The sequence below is a fragment of the Lissotriton helveticus genome, chromosome 9, assembly GCF_964261635.1.
Source record: "Lissotriton helveticus chromosome 9, aLisHel1.1, whole genome shotgun sequence".
In the NCBI taxonomy this organism is placed as follows: Eukaryota; Metazoa; Chordata; class Amphibia; order Caudata; family Salamandridae; genus Lissotriton; species Lissotriton helveticus.
The window spans coordinates 1,264,798,782-1,264,816,908 of NC_136070.1; the positions used below are offsets into that span (position 1 = coordinate 1,264,798,782).

General features: G+C 48.7%; 1 protein-coding gene across 2 annotated transcripts in view; it reads right to left on the reverse strand.

The window, feature by feature from the left end:
- The window catches only part of LOC144782448 (sodium- and chloride-dependent creatine transporter 1-like), a 338,796-nt gene that overhangs the window by 1,184 nt on the left and 319,485 nt on the right, over positions 1 to 18,127 (reverse strand). Inside the window, exon 13 of one of the 2 annotated variants that reach the window (XM_078661813.1) lies at positions 8,563 to 8,733. In XM_078661813.1, coding sequence (XP_078517939.1) covers positions 8,563 to 8,733 — 171 coding nt within the window. Of the gene's footprint in view, positions 1 to 8,562; positions 8,734 to 18,127 lie in introns of those variants that run through there. The other variant, XM_078661814.1, reaches the window with a different exon arrangement.

The window sequence follows — 18,127 nt, forward strand, 5'->3', positions numbered from 1 at the left end:
AAATTTCAGCCTAGTTGGTTCCTGTTCCCTCCGTCTGAGAGGAGGGATGTCCAGCTTGTGACCAAGATGAGACCTACATACCTAGCCTTCAGGTGATGGGGGTTAGATCATCCAGGGATTCCTGGCAGAACACAGACACTCTGGACAACTAGGTTAGGGAACGCATAGTAGGAGTACACTATGCCCAGTACTCGATTGCCAGCATATATTAAATTGCTTAGCGCAATGGTGGATTGTTTATTCTTTTCACTATCCTTACATTGCTAATCACTTTTATCTGCTTCTATTAATCATTGCAGCACATATATTGTATACAAGAATTACTGATGGTTCTATAAATATAGAAAACGCCCCTTTATATATCTCTTAGAGAGCACAAGTGACTAAACGAAAAGGTTCTATTTTGAGGAGGGGCGTAGAATCAGTCTGGCACCATCTCAACTCTTATGTTGTCCAACAAACAAACAGCTCCTATTGAAGTGGAAACCATTCGAAACCCCTTGTCTAAATCTGCTACCAGCTGATGGACCCAATGGCCATGGTCTGGTCAAAAGAGATGTAGATTCTACTTTTCATACTGTTAAATTACCAAGGCCTCAAAGCCCAGTCAGTAAAGGAAGTGTGCATGCAAAGAACAAACATTTCAACTGATTTTTGGAAGGACAGGCAATCAAACTTTGGGGTTTACAAATAAAAGTAGTACACTGAGGACCACACACCACCTTGTAGGTGCCAGTCTTGGGTCACATTACTGGAGGATTCTTAGAAGATTTGGACCTTATTGAATTACTAGTTTGTCCCTTGGTGGCAATACAACTCAGCTTCACTGTACCTCTTGAACCCAATTAGAAGGCGCCAACTAGTCCAAAATGGAGCATCTGGTACCCAGAGATCAGTCACTGCTCGCAGCACATCACAGCAATTGTTTGTGACATGCTCTGGAAATGTCATGGGTTACGTTCGTTGGCTGCAATGATCTGTTAGCCGTGCAGGGTCTAGGGCTGACACATTTGCATTCCACAGGGTGCAACTTCTAGCCATCGAATCACGAGGACCTCAGAGGAGATTCATGTTATCCGACCCTGGGTATCGCATTTAATTACAAGTATGTAGAGACAAACATGAACAATCTCATGGGGCTTTGCAGCAGTCCACAGTGTCCAGGACACACATATCCCCATCGTTGTCTTAATGCATGCCTAGCAGTCTCTCCTCATTAGAAATCCTGTGTCAATCTGTCCGATCAGTAATTTCTATGTTTGGATGACCTCACAGCAAAACGTGAACTAACAAGATCTCCGGCAAATAGCAGCATCATTCAATTAGCCTTGCTTTGGACTGTCTGGCTTCTATGCAAATTGATTATGAGCCACCTGATGGAGAACAAGACCGCTATTCACGGTCTTAAACCGTGACTTCTTTAAACAGTGTATATCAGTGAACCACAAGGGCTTGTGCAATCCTGTGTAGGCATTATGTGCTGATGCTTTACATATCACAATCCAGTTCACACCTTCACATGAAATAGCCTGGGAATGGAAGTCCCCTCAAAGAAGAAATATCCAGATTGATGAAGACTTCTTCTAGAGGCCCGTGCTTCTGAAGGTCACGGCCAGAGAAGACTCCGAGTGACTCAGCATTTCAACAATATTCCACATAAAGTGACCCTTGCGCCTTTTCTGAAAAAGGACAGAACTGTGATTCGGAGTAAAGCCAGCATTACTGGATGTGTACTCCTCTGGGTTCCTCTGAGATAGTCAGCTCATCTACCTATATGTTCCACCTCCACAGATGATTGACAGAAAGAGGTCAAGGTATAGAGTGGGTGTATATAGCTGCCACGGTCCGCTTGGCACAGAAAGGATTAGCGGTGCACAGGTTTTGAGGAAAGTGTGGGCTGAACTCTCTGGAGTGCATCAAAGATTGCTTTGTATATGCTTAGTACCTTGTTAAAATAGCATAGAGTTTCTAAAAACAGTGGAATGTACCCAAAGTGATTACCAGCGATTCACAAAGATTCAACCAACTGCCAGCCATCGCTTTGGTACTGTGTAAGCAAAGTCATCGAACAAGATTGAATATGCTACTTACCAGTATGCATCTGTTCTTGGCATGTAGGGCTGCTGACATTCCTATCTATAGCATAGATCGCCGCCTAGTGTTGGGTCCGGATGATTGCACATTGTTGTCCTGGAAGAGTCTTCGAAGTATCATGAGATAGGTGGCTCCTCCCCTGGACTACAGTGCGCATGGGCATCGACTCCATCCCCAGATTGTTTTTAGCCATTGTGGCGAAGATGGAGTGTAACAGTGTGAGCGATGACCATGCTAAGAGTAAGTTTGAAATCTGCAGCCCCTACAGGCGCCGGGGAGGAGGGCGGGCGATATGAATGTCAGCAGCCCTACATGCCAAGAACAGATGCATACTGGTAAGTAGCATATTCAGTTCGAGGCATGTGGGCTGCTGAATTCATATCTATAGCATAGAATATATAGCAGTCCCTCCATTAACGGCGGCCGCCTGTGCCAGCTGCAGACGTTTGAAAAAGTGTCTTAAGAACAGCCTGCCCTACAGCTGCTTGCTGCTTGGAGTGCACATCTACACAGTAGTGTTTAGTAAATGTGTGTGGTGTAGACCATGTGGCTGCTCTACAAATGTCTTCCTAAGGGATATTACCAAGGAAAGCCATGGAGGCCCCCAACTTGCGGGTGGAGTGGGCTCTGGGGGGGACCGTTAAAGTGCGCTTAGCCTTGTGATAGCAAATTTGAATACACTTAACGATCCACCTGGCTATACCTGCTTTGGAAATGGGGTTGCCTTTGTGCTGGGCCGAAAAGGCAACAAAGAGTTGTTGTGTCTTCCTAAAATCCTTGGTCCTATCGATGTAGTACATCAAGGCTCGTTTGACGTCAAGAGTGTGGAGCATTCTTTCGGCTACTGTCCCTGGGTTTTGAAAGAACGCGGGCAGTTCAATGGTCTGGTTGACATGGAACTGTGAAACCACCTTAGGAAGAAATTTAGGGTTAGTGCGCAGCACCACCCTGTTCGAGTGAATTTGTATGAATGGCTCTTGGACAGTGAGCGCCTGGAGCTCACTAACACGTCGCAGAGACGTAATGGCTATTAGAAAAGCCACTTTCCATGTTAAAAACTGAACCTCGCATTAATGCAGAGGCTCAAAAGGTGGGCCCATCAGCCTGGTGAGGACCACATTAAGGTTCCATACAGGAGCTGGCGGGGTCCTTCTAGGAAGGCTTTAATGGCAGGCACTCTGAAAACGGAGAGATGCTGCCTGTTTTGGAGATAAGCTGCTATAGCGGATAAGTGTATCCGAATGGAAGCATATGCCAGCTTGCATTTGTAAAGATGTAACAAATAACAGACGATGTCGTGAGTGGATGCATCTAGCGGGTTGATGTTGTGTTCTGTACAGTAAATGACAAACCGCTTCCATTTTGCTGCATAGCAAGCTCTGGTGGTGGGCTTCCTTGCCTCCCGTATGATATCTATGCAGTCGGGAGGCAAGTTAAGGTAGCCAAATTCTAAGACTTCAGGAGCCAGATCGCCAGGTTGAGCTGTTGCGAGTCTGGGTGCTGAATGTCGCCATGGCTCTGCGTCAAAAGTCTGGGCGTGAGGTGCAGCCTTTGATGCGGTACCACGGAGAGTTCTAGAAACGTGGTGTACCATGGTTGGCGTGCCCACTTTGGAGCAACCAGGATGAGTGTCATCGAGTGTTGCTTTAGCTTTCGTGCCACCAGCGGTATGAGAGGTGCTGGGGGAAAAGCGTACGCAAATCTGCCTGACCAGTTCATCCATATCGCATTGCCTTGCGACTGTGGGTGAGGGAACCTGGCGGCAAAGTGTTGGCATTTTGCGTTTTCCCTTGTGGCGAACAGGTCTATCTCTGGATGACCCCACTGCTGGAAGTACGGGTGGAGTACTGATGGATGTATCTCCCACTCGTGCATTTGGTGGCTGTACCTGCTGAGCAGATCCGCCATCTGATTGCCCTTGCCCGGGAGGTGTTGCGCCATGAGGAAGATGTTTCTCTGAATGGCCCAATTCCACATGCTCTGAGCCAGATGAGATGAGACAACTGTGGAGAGTGCGTACCTCCCTGCTTCTGATTGCAGTACATGGCTGTCATGTTGTCCGTCCGGATCAACACGACTTTGTTGCACAGATGTACTTTGAATGCCTTCATTGCCATGAAGATTGCCATCAGCTCTAGGTGGTTGATGTGCATCTTCTTGTGCTGCGTAGTCCATAGTCCCTGCACTGTGTAGTGGAGTACATGAGCTCCCCAACCCTGGAGAGAAGCGTCCGTTGTTAGGATGATCTGTTGAACAGGCTCTTGGAACGGTCGGCCCTTGCAAAGGTTGTGTGGATTCCACAAATGCAGAGAGTTGTATGCCCGACCGGTCACCAACACTATGTCCTTTAACTGTCCGTGAGCCTGATTCCACTGACGTGCCAAGCACTCTTAAAGCGGACGCATATGTAGCCTCGCGTGCGGGACTATGAAGATGCAGGAGGCCATCATGCCTATCAACTGCATGAACACTTTTGCTGGAAGCGAGTGTCGCGGTCTGAACTTCTGGATGAGCGACTGAATGCTGTTGATCCGCACAGGATTCGGCTGAGCCGTGGCCGCCAGAGTATCTATCGTCGCGCCCAGATACTGCCGCACATGGGCTGGCTGAAGGTGCGATTTGGGATAATTTAGTGAGAATCCCAGACTGTGAAGAAGGTGAATGGTGTGGGACATGTTGGCGGCGCACAGCTGGGCCGACTTTGCTTGGACAAGCCAGTCGTCCAGAGAAGGGTAAACGTGAACGTTCTGCCTTCTGAGGTGCGCAGCCACTGTCGCCAGGCATTTTGTGAACACCCTGGGCGCCGTGGTCACTCCGAAAGGTAGGACCTTGAACTGATAATGCCGACCCTGAATGGTGAATCTGAGGTATTTTCTGTGTGATGGATGTAGAGGTATGTGAAAGCATGCATCCTTGAGATCCAAGGTTGCGAGGAAGTCTCCCTGGTTGAGCAACGGAAGAACTTGCGGCAGCGTCAGCATGTGAAAGTGTTCTGAGAGAATATACTGGTTTAGGGGTCTGAGGACCAGAATGGGTCTGAGGGACCCGTCCTTCTTCGGGATTAAAAAGTACAGGGAGTACACTCCTGTGCCTTCTTCTCCCACCGGCACAAGCTCGATTGCCCCTTTTTGCAGCATGACAAGTACCTCCTGCTGCAATAAGTGCAAATGCTCTGTGGACATAGGACGGTGTTTTGGTGGCATGTTGGGTGGAGTGGATGTTAACTCCAGACAATAACCGAACTGTATAAGTTTCCTGACCCACCTGTCTGTGGTGATGGATTTCCAGACTGGCAGGAACTGCTGGAGTCTCCCCCCGACAGGTGTTGTGTGGTCGGGGGGCAGTGACAGGGCGTCACTATTTGGTGGTGGCAGAGCAACGGGAGTTGTTATTTCCACGGCCTCTGCCCTTGGCACTGTTGCCCCGATAGCCGCCTCTACTCTGCTTGGTGTAAGAGGACTGCGCTCCACCTTTAGTGTATTGCGTTTGCTGGGACATCTGGCCTCTGGAAACACCTCTATTGCCTGAGCGACGAAAAGTATTGGCCCGAAACTGTTGGGACTGGAGAGCTCCCATGGACTTTGCAGTCTCGGTATCCTTCTTTATTTTTTCCAGTGTGGTATCCACCTCAGGACCAAACAGCCTAGCAGGGTTGACCGGCTGATTGAGGATGGTGGTTTGTATCTCCGGCTTGAACCCGGAGATTCTGAGCCATGCCTGACGTCTCAACATCACACTGGTGTTAATGGCCCTGGCCGCGGTGTCCGCCACGTCCAATGCACATTTAATAGAAGCGTTGGAGATGAGCTTCCCTTCCTGAATGAGCATTTCCGCCGCCTCTTTATACTGATCGGGTAGATGTTGTAACAGGGTCTCTAGTGTGTCATAGTGCGCCCTGTCATATCTGGCCAAGAGTGCCTGAGTGTTTGAAATACGCCAGATATTGGCTGCTTGAGCTGCCACCCTCTTCCCTGATGCCTCCAGCATTTTAGATTCCTTGTCTGGGGGAGGAGCATCACCAGTGGTTTGCGAATTCGCCCTCTTTCGGGCATTAGAAACGACCAGAGAGTCCAATGGCAACTGGCCCTTGATGTAGGTAGGGTCTCCAGGTGCCGGCTTATATATTTTTTCAATTCTAGGGTTGACCACCCTGGCACGTGTGGGTTCCTTAAAGATGTCTGCAGCATGTTTGAGAACCCCTTTCAACATTGGGAGAGTTTTGACAGTTTTTTCTGCTGTGGAAAAGGTATCAAAAAGGAAGTCCACGCCAACAGGGTCAGCGTGCAGCTGGACGTCGTGGTTTGTAGCCGCCCTCTCAATGAGAGCATTAAATGCCGCAGAATCATCAGTAGGAGATGTTTTGACATTGTACACTTGAGTGTCCGGGGCAGTTTGCGGATCCCCTGGGTCCCCTGCATCTGCCCAAGAGTCCTGATGATCCTCAGGATCAGTGTTGGCAGGAAAGTTATACTCTTCGTCATCACCTTCCCCAGCCTCCACATCTGAATAAGTGGGTGAGGGTGTAGCAACTCTAGGAGTCTGAGGGTAGGACTCCAAAGGCTGCGTCGCCGTGATCTTTCTCTTGTAGAGGGTAAGTTTACCGGTGTCGGCGTCGATAAAGTGTTCCGACTGCTCCTCCATCAAGGGTTGTCGATGCTTCAAGCTCTTCAGCTGCAGAGAAGGCTTCGACCCTGCAGACCCTTGCACGGGCGCGTTGGTGACCGACCTTGGTGCGAAGGCCTTCGGTGCCACCTTCGGCGGCAACGTAAACAGGAGTGGTGTAGAAGACTTTGGCGTTTTGGCAGCCTGCTTCGGGGTGGAAGCATCCTTCGGATCGACCGCGGAAGCCTTGTTCCTGATGCGTTGCAGTGAGTCCGACACCTGCTTCGTAAAGGAAGCGGACGGTTTCGTCGACCCGACAGACGTCCTCGGTCCACCAGCGTGTGAAGGCTCGAGCGTCGATGTCTTGGTCTTCTCCGGCCGAGGCACAGGAGCAGCTTTCTTAGTTGCGCCGTGTCCTCCTTCTGCGCCGATGGCCTTTGGCGCCGCCGACTTTGGGTCGGCGGCCTTGACTCCCGGGGTTGGGACCCCAGTCTTCGGCTCGACGCCCTTGTTCGATTCTGGATCGACGCCCTTGACTGACTTTGGCTTGACGCCTTTGGTCGACTTCACCGGGTCGACAGCCGTCTTCGGCTTCGGCCGCCCCGACATATCGGAAGACGAGGAGGCCATAGGGACAGACGTCTTCTGTTTCGTTGGCGTCTCCATCACTTTCGGTTTTGTCGACGCCGAGGGTTTTACTTTCGGTTTCGTTTTGACGACCGGCAGCTCCGCAGAAGTGTCCGTAGCCGGGCCCGCAGGCGAGGCCGTGGATTTGGGTGCAAGGTCTTGGGTAAGGCCGTGTGGCGATCCCGCGACCTGAGCCTTAGTGATTGTTCGAACGGGGCGCCTGAGCTATCTTCCATGGCCCCATAGGCCTCATTGTCGTCTCCTACCTCGTCGACGACTTCTTCTGCATCGAGCGCTTCGACATTTGCGTCGTAGTCGTAGTCGATCTCCTCCGCAGGAGGTGAAATCTGCAGATGAACTTCTTGTTCGTCGGCGTCTTCTCTCTCGAAGATGTCCACCGGTGCCGGGGCCGACTACTGGGCCTCCAGTCGCGCCACGCGCCGAAGCCGAATCGTCTTCTTCGATCGAAACCGGGAACAAGCCATACAGTTGGCTTCATCGTGGTCTGGCGACAGGCACTTGTTGCACACTGGGTGGACGTCGATGTGGGGATACTTCGATCCACACACGGGACACTTCTTGAACGGGCTCCGTTCCATGATGTGTCGTTGAAAGTCTTGCGCGTCGACTGGGCCTCGAGCGCCAAAGAGTCACACGACTCCTCGGGACGTCCGACTCGGGGACTGAGCCGGAACAGAGTTGGGCACCGAGCGCAAAAACAATACCGACGGTATAGGAAAAGGCCTTCAGGCCTTAAGAAAGTCTATATTGATTCCGAACTGGAGATAACGAATATACATCCGAACCCAATGGCGGAAAAAAACAATCTGGGGATGGAGTCGATGCCCATGCGCACTGTAGTCCAGGGGAGGAGCCACCTATCTCATGATACTTCGAAGACTCTTCCAGGACAACGATGTGCAATCATCCGGACCCAACACTAGGCAGCGATCTATGCTATAGATATGAATTCAGCAGCCCACATGCCTCGAACATGGGTCTACCCAGAAATAGTTCCTTAGCTCGCTGTCTATAGCAGCTCAAGCGGTACTCCACTGATGAGGCCCAGCAAGAGTTGAGCATGCAGGGCGGCTTGTGTCACTATTCTGAGAAAGCACAACTATCAATTGGCAGCTGAACTGACTTCTGGGCATCTAATCTGACGAGTCAATTTTCACTCACTTCTGCAAAACAAATTCATATTCCATATCAAAGGGGGCTGAGGTGGGTCACACTCACCTCTCGCAGCGAACCCTTAGAGCGAAGCAGCTTGAAAGCGATGGTCAGCGGGATGCACAGCATGGAGGACAGGGCTAGCCCCCACCCGATGGCCTCGCCCCACCAAGGGTAGACATAAGTGCTATTGTACGTCAGCGGCTTGTAGTTCACCACATGAAACAGAAAAATGCCCTGCAATGAAACCGAAATACAGGTATAGGTAAGGAACAGTCCGTGGCACATTTGACATTCTACATCACTCAATTGACTTCAGTAAATATAAGAAAATATCCCAATCAATTAGTTACCCGATCAGGCTTCATTCAAAACACACAGCAGACTACATCACATTAAATGAGCCAAATACATCAACTAGTACTTCACTCAGTGAGATAACCACATCCACCTTAGCAACTAAGACCATCAGATAACTTTCAGTGACACAAAATCGAGCACACAGCATCCTGGCCACCATCCATAAAACACCACACTAAGTAGCAACAGCAACCGACACCCAGCTTTCAATAAACCCAATGCAACATACACTATCCACTGAACTGGATACCCTAGAATTCACTACTAAATGCCATAAAACATTGAACTAAGAGGTTTATATCCCAGTTAGCAAACACCACCAAACCATGTTCTGTGACTTAAAGGTTTCATTCCACATTCAGGGAACTACAACTCCACACCTCATTCAATAATGTATGGATCCCAATCTGTGTTCAGAACTTTAAAATGGACACCAGACGCCACTCAGTAAAACAGGACCAATGTGAAACAAACACTCAATGCACTGAAAACACCATCCCACATTCAGCTAATTTATAGCATCTTCTTAAACGCTGCACATGTTCCATCCAATGATGTGAAGGAGGCAGACTTCATTCAGTAAACTAAGAGTGCCATAGCTCATTCAGAAAAATATCAACAGCAGAAGATATCACAGTGAACAAAATATACCACAGTACAACCAGTCATGTTGAGTTACAAGTGAATAATCATATTTATACGGTGGATGATCAAAAGAACACGAGTGCCATCATAAGAAATATATTTTCAGTATTAAAAGTAGGTATGACAGCAATGTCGTCTGTCCTTCCACGGTGTATTGTGCCAGAAAGGAATACAGGACCTACTCCACACACCGCTTGATATAAGAAATGGCCTTCACGGTCCACCAAACGTATTATTCAGAGGGGTTTTGTAACACACTAGCATATACAGTAAAAAGAATATGGCACATTATTTTACAAAACACATCCTCCCCATTCTCACACCTGCACAGAACCATACTGCATTCACTAAATTAAACCAGATGTATTTTATGCAGTTCAAATTTGCTGTGGGATAACCACTGAAGATACCAAATGCATTACATTCTGTGAATGTAATTCACCAACTTGTAATCCGTGAACTAAATTCAGTATTGTAGTTTATCCAAAAACTAAATACCGCACATCTCATTCAGAGCACTTACTGCACCTATCTCACTCAGAGCACTGAATACACCATAACCTATCTGAGCACTACATAAAATGATCCTCCTACAGAGCCCTAAACACACCATAGGTGTTATTCCGAGAACTAAAGTTCATTCACAAAACTAAAACAAAACCTCATTTCGAGTAGTGTATACATCTTGGTAAGTTTAGAGAACGACATATATCATAACCCATTCAGAGAACTGAATATACAACACCCTGTTCAGAGCAATAATTAAGCAAGAATTAGAACACAACATATTCAAAGAACTATATATAAAATCCAATTCAAATAAAGATATGTGAATTCCTATTACCCAGTTCTTGCAGAAAACTGTCATCATTCAAACAAACTGCTCTAGGTCTCATTAAACACAAAAACGGCTGTTCATTCAGACTTCTGAATACAGCACAGATTACCAACTTAGATAAATTCACCACACTTAGTACCAACAGGTAGATGGACTGTCTATTACTGAAAAAACTAAATATCCCAAATCCTATCTGGGGAAGTAAATATACCAGACTCTGTTCCAATAATTTAACACACTATACACGTTTCAATAAACAAATTCACCACTCTTCAGTCGATTACCTAAAGACAACACATCCTAACTAATGATGTGAAACCTAACCAAGTAACCAACCCATTCAAATAACTAAACACATGATAACATGAACACACAACATTCAAACAACTAAACATAACACACCCTATTCAAATACCTAACCATGTCATACCCTATTCAATTAACCGAACACAATATACTTACTCAACTCAAGTAACTAAACACACCATACCAGCCACTGAAGTAAGTAAACATGCAATATTTTCTTCATATAAAGAAACTCACACACCCATCAAATACCCAGGTATAATTTCCAACAACTCAAGTACGGGGCAGACTTCTATTTTTCCGTAAGGACCTGAAAATTAGCTTGAATGTCAGCGATTGTAGTTTGTTCTCGGGAATGAGTGGTAGTGGGCAAAATGATAGACATGTTTTAAACTTTTTACTAAGGGTCTGTCACTTAACGCAGCATATGATTTGCCACCATTTCGAATGGCCTGTGTGGGGTGTATAGGTAGCAAGCGGTGACCTTACAGTGTTTGTAGAAGCCGTTGCTTGTGTTACTTAATGCTGCGAGTGTGCAGGTCAGATGCCATGTGCTGTGGTGCCTTGAACAGGTGGAATGGTTGAAGGCCTGAGTGGCCCTCCCTGAAGTAGGTAAATTTGTTGTGGGAAACTTAACATGGCATTGGGTGGAGGACAGGTCAATACACAGAGAATGTAGTGTACAAAGAAAGTAGCTGATGGTATTGCATTCCAATTAGAATGCAGTCAAAACCAATATCCTGGGACCCCAGTGATAAACATCAGCATTCATATCCAAGAAACAGTGACTGCCACCAAACCCAGGGAAAAGGCCTTACAGACACCAGGTTACTGGTGTATTTATTGGTAATGTTGGATTGTAGTGCTGAGTAAACCCAATACAGTGGTCAGGAAATCACGAAAGGATTACAAACGACCACTTGGTCTGGACAACCAGGCGTGAAGGTCACTCCGTTTGCGAAGAAGGGAACACACATTACATTTTTGTGGCTGGTACTACAGGTGCAGCTTCCAGAGCAAATTTGTCTTCCGGAACTGCAAGTTTAAGTAACTATTTCAAGATGAGCCAAACTGGTGGAGTATGTAGCATTCAAAGGGATTGTCCAAAAAAGTGTCTCCTCCAAGTAAGTCTGTACCGCAAACAGACAGAATTGTTTTCGTAGAGGATTGGAATCCAATACAGCTGGGGAAGCATCCAGGAGATGTGCTCTTGTTGAAGAGTTCTCTTGGTTGTCCAAGATGTCACATTGTGTAAACAGCAGTATGCTCAGTACATACTGAGGAGGCCCAAATAAAGACTATTACAAGAGTCGGAGGAGTGAGGCAGTCACAACCCATTATACAGCAGCACAAGAGGCTGCATGCAACAAAGAATCCCGCTCCGCTTTAAGAACTGATGGAGAATTTATAGTGGATCAGAATGATCAGGATTCTGACTTTTGTAGATGGGGTAAGAAATGAAACTCCATATTCAGGACAAAACAGGAGTATCCACAGTGTTTCCTCTTAACAAACCAGCCCCTCTTTTATGGTGAGGAAATTAGGTTACATCCAATTATGGGTCATACGAAGGGACTGTCCTAAGAATTGTCACTGCTATTAAGTTTGAGGTTTCTAGGTCTCAGACATTTTAAGGGCAATGTTAACATGAAAAACACTTTAGACAAAAGTTGTAATGAATATGCTACTTACCAGTATGCATCTGTTCTTGGCATGTAGGGCTGCTAACATTCATATCTTTTGCATTAGATCGCCGCCTAGTGTTGGGTCCGGATGATCGCACATTGTTGTCCTGGAAGAGTCTTCGAAGTATCCTGAGATAGGTGGCTCCTCCCCTGGACTACAGTGCGCATGGGCATCGGCTCCATCCCCAGATTGTTTTTAGCCATTGTGGCAGAGATGGAGTGTAAAGTGTAAAGGATGTCCATGCTAATGATTGAATGCAAGAATATGTCTGCAGCTGCGACAGGCACCGGGGAGGAGGGTGGGCAATATGAATGTTAGCAGCCCTACATGCCAAGAACAGATGCATACTGGTAAGTAGCATATTCAGTTCGAGGCATGTGGGCTGCTAAATTCATATCTTTTGCATAGAATATATAGCAGTCCCTCCATTAGCGGCGGTTGCCCGTGCCAGCTGCAGAAACCTGAAAAAGTGTTTTGAGAACAGCCTGGCCAACAGCTGCTTGCTGTTTGGAATGCACATCAACACAGTAGTGTTTTGTAAAGGTATGTGGTGTAACCCATGTGGCTGCTCTACAAATGTCCTCTAAAGGAATGTTCCCCAGGAAAGCCATGGATGCTCCCAATTTGCGTGTGGAGTGCGCCCTTGGGGGTATTGTTAAGGTGCGTTTAGCCTTTTGATAGCAAATCTGGATGCACTTAACAATCCATCTGGCTATTCCTGCTTTGGAAATAGGGTTGCCCTTGTGCTGTGGCGAGAAGGCAACAAAAAGTTGTTTTGTTTTCCTAAAGTGTTGTGTCCTGTCAATATAGTACATCAACGCCCTCCTAACGTCCAAAGTATGGAGCATTCTTTCCGCCATCGTTTGTGGGTTTTGGAAGAATGCAGGCAAGTCAATAGTTTGGTTGAGATGAAACTGTGACACCACCTTCGGAAGGAATTTGGGGTTAGTACGTAGTACCACCATATTTGGATGAATTTGTATGAATGGCTCTTGGATTGTGAGCGCTTGCAGCTCACTGACACGTCTCAGTGAAGTGATAGCAATAAGGAAAGCCACTTTCCATGTTAGGAACTGGAGTTCACACGAGTGTAGTGGCTCAAAAGGTGGTCCCATCAGCCTGGTGAGGACCACATTGAGATTCCACACCGGAGCTGGCGGTGTTCTTGGGGGAATGACTCGTTTCAGACCTTCAAGGAAGGCCTTAATGGCAGGCACTCTGAAGACAGAGAGATGCTGCCTGTTCTGAAGATAAGCTGCTATGGCGGATAGATGTATCCGAATGGAAGTGTACGCTAGATTGCACTTGTAAAGATGTAACAGATAGCAAATGATGTTAGGGATAGATGCATCTAGCGGGTTTATGTTATTGGCTGTACAGTGAAGGACGAAACGCTTCCATTTTGCAGCATAGCATGCTCTGGTAGTCGGCTTCCTTGCCTCCTTGATGATGTCCATGCATTCTGGAGGTAGGTGAAGGTAGCCAAACTCTAGGACTTCAGGAGCCAGATCGCCAGGTTGAGCTGTTGCGGATCTGGATGCTGAATGTCTCCATGGTTCTGCGTCAAAAGCCTGGGCGTTAGGCGCAGCCTTTGATGCGGCACCACCGAGAGCTCCAGAAACGTGGTGTACCATGCTTGGCGTGCCCACGTTGGAGCAACTAGGATGAGTGTCATCGAGTGCTGCCTTAGTTTTCTTGCCACCAGCGGTATCAGAGGTGCTGGTGGAAAAGCGTACGCAAATTTGCCTGACCAGTTTATCCATATCGCATTCCCCTGCGACTGTGGGTGAGGGAACCTGGCGGCAAAGTGTTGGCATTTTGCGTTTTCGTTTGTGGCAAACAGGTCTATCTCCGGATGACCCCACTGCTGGAAGTACGGGAGGAGTACTGATGGATGTAACTCCCACTCGTGCATTTGATGGCTGTATCTGCTGAGCAGATCCGCCATCTGATTGTCCTTGCCCGGGAGGTGTTCTGCCATGAGGAAAATGTTCCTCTGAATGGCCCACTTCCACATGCTCTGAGCCAGATGAGACAGCTGCGGCGAGTGGGTGCCTCCCTGCTTTTGAATGTAGCACATCGCTGTCATGTTGTCCGTCCGGACTAACACTACCTTGTTGCACAGATGTACATTGAAGGACTTGAGCGCCATGAAGATTGCCATCAGTTCCAGATAGTTGATGTGCATCTTCTGTTGCTGCGTCGTCCATAGTCCCTGCACAGTGTAAGTGAGCAGATGAGCTCCCCATCCCTGGAGAGATGCGTCCATTGTCAGGGTAATCTGTGGCACTGGCTCTTGGAACAGTCGGCCCTTGCAAAGGTTGTGTGGATTCCACCAATGCAGAGAGTTGTACGCCCGACTGGTAACCAACACTAGGTCTGTCAATTGTCCCTGAGCCTGTGTCCACTGATTTGCTAAGCACTCCTGGAGCGGACGCATATGTAACCTTGCGTGAGGGACTATGAAGATGCAGGAGGCCATCATGCCAATCAACTGCATGAATACTCTCGCTGGAAGCGAGTGTTGTGGTCTGAACTTTTGGATTAGAGACTGCATGCTGTCTATCCTGACCTTGTTTGGCTGAGCCATGGCTGTCAGGGTATTTATCGTCGCGCCCAGAAACTGCCGCACATGTGCTGGTTGAAGGTGCGACTTTGGGTAGTTCAGCGAGAAGCCCAGATTGTGAAGGAGGTGAATGGTAGTCGACATGTCCGCGGCGCACTGCTGTTCCGACTTGGCTTGAACGAGCCAGTCGTCTAGGTAGGGGTAGACATGGATGTTCTGCCTCCTGAGGTGCGCCGCTACCGTCGCCAGACACTTGGTAAACACTCTTGGGGCGGTGGTCACTCCGAAGGGTAGGACTTTGAACTGATAATGCCTGCCTTGGATAGTGAACCTGAGATATTTTCTGTGGGACGGGTGTAGTGGTATGTGGAAATAAGCATCCTTGAGGTCTAAGGTTGCTAAGAAGTCCCCTTGGTTCAGTAAGGGAAGAATCTGTTGCAGTGTAAGCATATGGAAATGTTCTGATAGTATATACAGGTTGAGGGGACGCAGATCTAGAATGGGTCTGAGAGATCCGTCCTTCTTTGGAATAAGGAAGTACAGGGAATAGACTCCTGTGCCTTCCTCCTCCACTGGCACGAGCTCGATTGCTCCTTTTTGCAGCATCACCACTACTTCTTGCTGCAATAAGTGCAAGTGCTCTGCGGACATAGGCCGTTGCCTTGGTGGAATGTTGGGTGGAGTGGACTTTAACTCTAGACAATAACCGTACTGGACAAGTTGTCGTACCCACCTGTCTGTAGTGATGTTTGTCCAGACTGGCAGGAACTGCTGGAGTCTCCCCCCGACAGGTGTTAAATGGTCGGGGGGCAGTGACAGAGAGTCACTGTTTGTTTGGGGCAGAGGAACGGGAGTTGTTGTTTCCTCTGCCACGTCCTCTGGTGCTGTTTCCTCGATAACCCCCTTTATTCTGCTTGGGGTACGAGGACTGTGCTCCACCTCTAGTGAACTGAGATTGTTGACCCATCTGTCCTCGGGTGACTCCACGTGCACCTGAGCGACGAAAAGTGTTGCCCCGAAATTGTTGTGACTGAAGGGCCCCCATAGACTTAGCTGTCTCGTTGTCTTTCTTAATCTTTTCGAGGGTGGTGTCAACATCAGGACCAAACAGTCTATCAGGATTGACGGGCTGATTGAGTATGGTCGTTTGAATGTCTGGTTTAAACCCTGATATGCGTAGCCACGCTTGTCGTCTCAGCATGACGCTAGTATTAAAAGCCCTAGCTGCTGTGTCCGCGGCATCAAGTGCACACTTTATGGCTGCATTGGAGATGAGTTTTCCCTCCTCTATAAGCAGTTTGGTACCCTCTTGAAACTGCGAAGGCAGGTGTTGTAAAACTTGCTCTAGGGTGTCGTAATGCGCCCTATCATAACGTGCCAATAGCGCCTGTGTGTTCGCAATACGCCAGAAATTGGCAGCCTGCGCAGCTACTCTTTTGCCCCCTGCCTCAAGCACTTTAGACTCCTTGTCTGGGGGAGGAGCTTCACCCGTTGTCTGGGAGTTTGCCCTTTTGCGGGCATTTGCGACCACAAGAGAGTCTAGTGGCAACTGTCCCCGAATGTATGCAGGGTCTGCAGGTGCTGGTCTGTATTTCTTCTCGATGCGTGGATTGACCACCCTCGCCATGGTAGGCTCTTTAAAGATTTCCGCAGCATGCTTAAGGACACCTTTGAGCATAGGAAGTGTCTTGACTGTCCTTTCAGAGACTGAAAAAGTGTCAAACAGAAAATCTTCCTCCACTGGGTCAGCATGCATGTCCACATCATGATTAGCAGCTGCCCGTTCAATGAGTGCATGAAATCCTGCAGAGTCTTCTGTTGGGGATGCACGTGCACTGAAAGGCTGTGGGTCTTGCCCCACATTTTGGATTCCCTGGTCACCTATGTCGTTGTAGGAATCCTGTTGTGCATCGGGCTCATTGATGGGGAAAGTGTACTGGTCATCTTGTCCATATTCCTCTCCCTCAGAGTGGTCAGGGGAAGGTGTTGGACTCCTTCTAGGAGGAGGCTGGATAGGTTCAATCAGGGCTGGAGTGTCCTGTGTAGGCTTTTTCTTTTTAAGTGGGATAACATAGGAGTCCACTGGCTGGGAAGTGATCTTCCTCTTGTAAAGGGTCAACTTGCCCGTGTCCGCGTCGATAAAACGTTCAGATTCGTCTCCTGAGTCGAGTTGTCGACCCAATACTCCAGCAGGCGTGGACGAGTCCGATGTCTTTGGCGCCGTCTTTGGCGCAAAGGCCTTTGGTGCCTCCTTCGGCGGCAGAATGAAGAGAAGTTTGCCAGCAGGCTTTGCCGGCATGTCCGTCGTCTTCTGGTGCGACGGCGCCGGAGCCGACGTCGCAGAAGCCTTATCCCGTATTCTTTGAAGAGAAGTGGCGATGAGGGATGCGTCACCCACAGCGGCACTTGGCGCCGACGAGGAGGCCTTCACCTTGCCTTCGGTTCCGACGTCTTGTGGGCCCTTCGGAACCTTAGACGTCGATGCTGCAGCTGTAGACACAGAGTCCTTGGACAGATGTGTTGAGCCTCCGCCCTTCGATCCGTGTGATTTTGCAGACTCCGTCTCAACCACGCGTCCGACTAACGACGTCCCAGTCGGTACCGGGGTCTTGTGGCGGACTTTGACGGCGTCGTCCCGGTCGACCCGTGCCGGACGACCTTCTTAGAGGATGCCTCCTCCGCTGACGACTTCGGCACTGTCGAATCGACAGTTTTCTTCGACTTCTGTGGACCGGAGGCCGACGGAGTCGATGAGGTAGCAGGCTTTGGTGTTTTTGGTTGAACGACCGCCATCTTAGGTGCACTCGAATCCGTTAGTTTCGGTTTCGTTTTCGGGTCGGCCATTTTAGGAGCAGTCGATACCGATGGTTTCAGTTTCGGTTTCGACACGGGCTGCGTAGCAAGTATGTCCGTGGCCGGGCCTGAAGGCGGGGCCGTGGCTTGCGGTACAGGGTCTTGGGTAAGGCCGAGTGGCGATCCCGTGACCCGAGCCTGATCCGCGTAACTTTCGGGGCATAGCTCATCCCCTGAGCTATCTTCCGCGGCCCCATAAACTTCTTCGACGTCCCCTACCTCGTCGACGTATTCAAGGCCTTGATCCACAACCCCGTCGTCGTCTTCCGGATCTGCCTCGACCTCCGTCGCGGGCGGTGAGATTTCGAGATGATGGCTTAGGCCCTCTTCTTCCTGGTCGCCGAAGATGTTATCTGGAGCCGGGGCCGCTTGTCTGG